Source organism: Mobula hypostoma, chromosome 7, assembly GCF_963921235.1.
Source record: "Mobula hypostoma chromosome 7, sMobHyp1.1, whole genome shotgun sequence".
In the NCBI taxonomy this organism is placed as follows: Eukaryota; Metazoa; Chordata; class Chondrichthyes; order Myliobatiformes; family Myliobatidae; genus Mobula; species Mobula hypostoma.
The window spans coordinates 16,116,223-16,122,337 of record NC_086103.1 but is presented as its reverse complement, the minus strand read 5'-3'; the positions used below and the strand labels follow the sequence as shown (position 1 = coordinate 16,122,337).

Sequence of the window (6,115 nt, the reverse complement as noted above, 5' to 3'; positions counted from 1 at the left end):
ATTGTAGACACTGCAGCCGTATGAGGAGGCTGTGGGTTTGGGGGTTACTGTTTGTGAAGAGGGTCACTGATTAAAAATGCTGTGCAGTGTATTGTACCTGCTTCAGTCGGCAGGAACGCCGCTGTAAAAGCCATGGGTTTTGTGAGGACATTATTGCAGCACCGGTTTTGAACGGGGAAAACTATTTTCTATTTGAGGTCAGCGAGAGATGTGTTTCTGGCCCTGAGGGTGGGGAGGGTTTCCTGTGAGTGGAGTTGGTGTTGGCCCCTGTACAGAAGGTACTCTCCAACGTCCACCCACTCCCATATCCCTGATGTGGCGCTCCTGGCCCAACTGTGCCCTCTGGGTGAGTTGCAGCCAAAAGTAACCCCAATGTGGTACGGGTCACCTCTGAGGGGGTTTTCAGCCGCCAGCTCGTGCACCTGGAGTGGGGCGGGGATGCCGAGGGTCGACTTCAGGTGCATCCTTACATCATCCCGCGGCTATGGGCCGCTTGCAATGCCACGCCAGCAAAGAGTTTGGACGTATTTGAAGGAATTGCCCAAACTGCTAGGTTCCCAACTCCGCCTTGGAGGCACAGGACAACACCGCTGGGCTCCCACTGACTCTCTCATGCTGTTCCCCCACCCCTGTTCCAGCAGTGGAAGTGAGGGAGGGCACAGCACTGAGGGGTAAGTTCAGGTGGGATGTGAGGGAGGGCACAGCGCTGAGGGGTAAGTTCAGGTGGGATGTGAGGGAGGGCACAGCGCTGAGGGGTAAGTTCAGGTGGGATGTGAGGGAGGGCACAGCGCTGAGGGGCGGGTTCAGGTGGCCAGTAGGAAGGTGAAAAAATAAAAGAATCTGAAGGTTTCTTCCCTAGAGGAGTGGGTGGCTACTGCTGAGCAGGTTCACTGACACCCCATTCTGTGGCCGGGAGGGGTCAGTGTACCACGCTGACATGGAGTGTGAGAGGTTGCCGTCCCCGTTTGAGTATCTGAAGGGGCTGCTGCTCAGGTCCAGGTGGTAGACAGTCGAGGGCTCTGCCAGGGCCGACTGCCTGCCCCTCTTCTAGGGATATGTTTGTGCCCAGAACACACGGTCACAGTGGGTACAGTGGGGGGCTTCTGGGAGCAGTGGGAATTGACTGTAATTACATTTTACAGACAGTAATTATATTTTAATTTAAATTTATTCACTCTCTTGATGTTCGCACTTGATGTATTTTTGAGTGCATAAGCTTTTGCGTTAAAGAGAGGTCAGCTGTGAAGGGACATTTGGTGCTTTCTTTAGATTTTTTAATCTGTCTATCGCAGTAAGAGTGAGTTGTTTTATGAAGGAACACGTAGAACTGTGTGGACCATTCTAACCCTCTGTGCCACCATTGAGACTGACACAGGGATCAGGAATCCAGTTCCTCAATTAACACCTTCTTCTCCGGCGGACGTTTTGCACCCCAGGCCTTCTCCAGCTTTGATTTTCCTTCCTCCACGTGGAGCAGGTGACGGAGGGAGGCCGTGAACTCTTGCTGTGCTTCCAAGGACAGGATGGCCAGAGTGAGCCGCTTCTCGTTCACCCAGGACAGGAGGAACATGCATTTCTTCCGAGCTCTGTAGCAATAGTCTTTGCTGGGCTTCCTCTGCTGGCATCGTTGGGCCTTGCCGAGGATGCGGCCAAGGTGGGAGAGTGCGGCCAGGGTGTGGAGCCCACTGCTCCCAGCGAGGAGGGCCGATGTGTCCTCCATCGCCCTCACAGCCTGGAAGGGATTGGAAGCAGAGGGGCAGTTGCGAACGGACTCAGCACCAGCCTGCAGAGCGCTGGCGGTGGACGTGTACACGCTGTTGGCACTCAGAGTCTCCGAAATGGCCATCACCGTCTCCACAAACTCCTGCCGCATCTCTCCCACCACGTCCCCGTTGACAAGTCTCATGGAGAACGCGTAGGCATAGAGAACGTTGACCACACTATATGAGATGAGGGGGGATGGCCTGGCAGTCAGAGTCTCCAGAGGAGCGATATTGGTGCAGACAGGAGGAACGGCCTCATCTGTCTCCCACTCAGGTTCCAGGTCCATTTCTGTCCCTCTGTCCTTCTCTGCGCTGCCGACCACAGGGCGCTCATCCTGGATTTTCCCACTGGTCTCAACTTCTTCCACCACCTTGGAATTAAAAAAAACTGTGGATCAGTTTGTGCTTAGGAAGTGTGTGTCTGACGGTGTGAGGGATCTGGTGGTCAAACCCCAACCCCACTCCCTCAGGAAAGAGTTCCTTTACCAACCAGATGAAGTGAGACCACTTGACCCTGACCCTGACCCTGCCCCTGCCTCGTGAAGAGTCGAGGACATTACAGACCTTTCAGCACATGGTGTTTTAACCTACTTCCCTCACACATAGCCTGTCATTTTTTTTATCGTTCACGTGCCTATCTTAATGTTTCTGTCTCTACCACCACCCCTGGCCATGTGTTCCACACACCCACCACTCTGTTTTAAAAAAAAAACACCTATCTCTGACTTTCCTCCACACACCCTAACATTAGTCATTTCTGCCCTGGGAAGAAGTCTGACTGTCCACTTGATCGATGCTGCTTATCATCTTGTACACCTCTATCAAGTCACCTCTCATCCTCCTTCACTCCTAGCTTACTAACCTATCCTCATAAGACATGCTCTCTAATAGAAACATAGAAAATAGGTGCAGGAGTAGGCCATTTGGCCCTTCGAGCCTGCACCGCCATTCAATATGATCATGGCTGATCATGCAACTCAGAACCCTGTACCTGCCTTCTCTCCATACCCCCGATCCCTTTAGCCACAAGGGCCATATCTAACTCCCTCTTAAATATAGCCAATGAACTGGCTTCAACTGTTTCCTGTGGCAGAGAATTCCACAGATTCACCACTCTCTGTGTGAAGAAGTTTTTCCTCATCTCGGTCCTAAAAGGCTTCCCCTTTATTCTCAAACTGTGACCCCTCGTTCTGGACTTCCCCAACATCGGGAACAATCTTCCTGCATCTAGCCTGTCCAATCCCTTTAGAATTTTATACGTTTCAATCAGATCCCCCCTCAATCTTCTAAATTCCAACGAGTATAAGCCTAGCCGATCCAGTCTTTCATCATATGAAAGTCCTGCCATCCCAGGAATCAATCTGGTGACACACATCAAAGTTGCTGGTGAACGCAGCAGGCCAGGCAGCATCTCTAGGAAGAGGTACAATGGACGTTTCAGGCCGAGATCCTTCATCAGGACGAAGGGTCTCAGCCTGAAACGTCGACTGTACCTCTTCCTAGAGATGCTGCCTGGCCTGCTGCGTCACCAGCAACTTTGATGCGTGTTGCTTGAATTTTCAGCATCTGCAGAATTCCTGTTGTTTGCGTTTTTAAAATCAATCTGGTGAACCTTCTTTGTACTCTCTCTATGGCAAGAATGTCTTTCCTCAGATTAGGGGACCAAAACTGCAGACAATACTCCAGGTGTGGTCTCACCAAGGCCTTGTACAACTGCAGTTGTACCTCCCTGCTCCTGTACTCGAATCCTCTTGCGATGAATGTCAGCATACCATTCACCTTTTTCACTGCCTGCTGTACCTGCATGCCCACTTTCAATGACTGGTGTACAATGACACCCAGGTCTCCTTGCACCTCCCCTTTTCCTAATCGGCCACCATTCAGATAATAATCTGTTTTCCTGTTTTTGCCACCAAAGTGGATAACCTCACATTTATCCACATTAAATTGCATCTGCCATGAATTTGCCCACTCACCTAACCTATCCAAGTCACCCTGCATCCTCTTAGCATCCTCCTCACAGCTAACACTGCCGCCCAGCTTTGTGTCATCTGCAAACTTGGAGATGCTGCATTTAATTCCTCGTCTAAGTCATTAATAAATAGTGTAAACAACTGGGGTACCAGCGCTGAGCCTTGCGGTACCCCACTAGTCACTGCCTACCATTCTGAAAAGGTCCCGTTTATTCCCACTCTTTGCTTCCTGTCTGCCAACCAATTCTCTATCCACATCAATACCATACCCCCAATACCGTGTGCTTTAAGTTTGCACACTAATCTCCTGTGTTAAGGGCAGCATCCTGGTAAATCACCTCTGCACCCTCTCTAAAGCTTCCACATTCTTCCTTTAGCTCACTCAACCTATTCTCATTAAGACATGCTCTCTTCTTCAATCATCTTTCACTCCAGCCCAATATTCCCTACGTCACTCTTCAAATCTGAGCTGGGAGGAGGGAGTCCTGTCCAGGGTCTCTGCACACTCTTCCCAGAAGAGGCAGGACCTGCCCCCCATCCCCTCGGAACCCCATCACCCAGACAAAGGGAGAGCCTGAAGATCCTATGTCCGCTCCCCACCATGGTGTGACTTTCGGCAAAGTGCCAATCCCATCAGACCCCAGTTCCAGGAACAGACCCAACTCCATTGTAACCCCTAGGATAACTATACCCAATCCTCTGGGCACAGCGACACCCATGGGCAGGGGTGTCATTCCTTGGGTGTGGAGAGTTCCTGCAGAGATATCTCCTTCCCTCCCTGATGGAGATTCTCCCCAAACACTTACCGCCCTCTCCCCAACACCTGGGGCGCTGTTTCCCACACTGGGAGGTCATGTCTCTACCCACCGCACGGGGCGCTGTTTCCCACACCGGGAGGTCATGTCTCTGCCCACCACAGGGGGCGCTGTTTCCCACACCGGGAGGTCATGTCTCTACCCACCGCACGGGGCGCTGTTTCCCTCACCGGGAGGTCATGTCTCTACCCACCACAGGGGGCGCTGTTTCCCACACCGGGAGGTCACGTCTCTACCCACCATAGGGGGCGCTGTTTCCCTCCCCGGGAGGTCATGTCTCTACCCACCACAGGGGGCGCTGTTTCCCCACACCGGGAGGTCACGTCTCTACCCACCACAGGGGGCGCTGTTTCCCTCCCCGGGAGGTCATGTCTCTACCCACCGCACGGGGCGCTGTTTCCCTCACCGGGAGGTCATGTCTCTACCCACCACAGGGGGCGCTGTTTCCCTCCCCGGGAGGTCATGTCTCTACCCACCACAGGGGGCGCTGTTTCCCACACCGGGAGGTCACGTCTCTACCCACCACAGGGGGCGCTGTTTCCCTCCCCGGGAGGTCATGTCTCTACCCACCACAGGGGGCGCTGTTTCCCCACACCGGGAGGTCACGTCTCTACCCACCACAGGGGGCGCTGTTTCCCTCCCCGGGAGGTCATGTCTCTACCCACCACAGGGGGCGCTGTTTCCCTCACCGGGAGGTCACGTCTCTACCCACCACAGGGGGCGCTGTTTCCCTCACCGGGAGGTCACGTCTCTACCCACCACAGGGGACGCTGTTTCCCTCACCGGGAGGTCACGTCTCTACCCACCACGGGGGGCGCTGCTTCCCTCACCGGGAGGTCACGTCTCTACCCACCACAGGGGGCGCCCCTCCTCACCTTGCGCTCCCACCACGGCCTCCACTCGCGCAGCCAGGCCGCGGCCTCGCCGCTCTGCAGCTGGCGCTCGAAGTCGCTCCGCTGGCGGTCGCTGAGGGCGGCCCAAAGGCGGGAGGTGGAGGCGGAAGGGTCCAGGTCCGGGTCCGGATCCGGATCCGGATCCATGTCCTCGGTCTCCCGCAGCCATCTTAAGCCGTCAAGGAGCCGCTGCCGCTCGGCGCCGTCCGCCTGCGCTCCCCTCAGCTCTGATAGCACCGCGTCACGGTAGAAAAGTTCAGCGCAGGCCTGGTGCTCCGGACGCCGGTAGCAGGGTAACGAGCAATAAGGCTGATTACAGCGGGGGCAGGTGTACCGGGCTCCGGGGCCCCCGCACAGGCCGCAAGCCTCGGCCTCGCCTGCCGCCCGCACCGACATTGGCTTCCGCCGTAAACCCACGCTTTCTCCGTTTTACGACAGCGTGGTCCCGCTCAGCAGATAAAGCGCTTTCACCTTGGCGACAGGGCCGTTAACTGTGAAGGGGGCGTGGCCTCGGGCGGAGGGTGGGAGATGCTGCACTGGTGTAAATCAGAGTCTAGGATACAGGGCCAGTGGCATCTTTCATCTTCACCTTCGACAAGTTCCCTGGCCCTTATGTCCAGTCCCTATACACCTCCATCTCCCACCAGGAAGGCCTCAAAGCTCTTCATTCC

The 6,115-nt window shown here is 54.9% G+C and overlaps 1 protein-coding gene across 1 annotated transcript; it reads right to left on the bottom strand.

The window, feature by feature from the left end:
* Positions 1-1,369: 1,369 nt before the first annotated feature.
* On the bottom strand, positions 1,370-5,861 carry znhit2 (zinc finger, HIT-type containing 2). Its single transcript, XM_063053089.1, has 2 exons — positions 5,427-5,861; positions 1,370-2,134 (listed from the first exon to the last, which is right to left on the bottom strand). Exons 1-2 carry the CDS (start codon positions 5,838-5,840, stop codon positions 1,379-1,381), a joined length of 1,170 nt encoding a protein of 389 aa, XP_062909159.1. The 5' UTR covers positions 5,841-5,861; the 3' UTR covers positions 1,370-1,378.
* Positions 5,862-6,115: the final 254 nt, after the last annotated feature.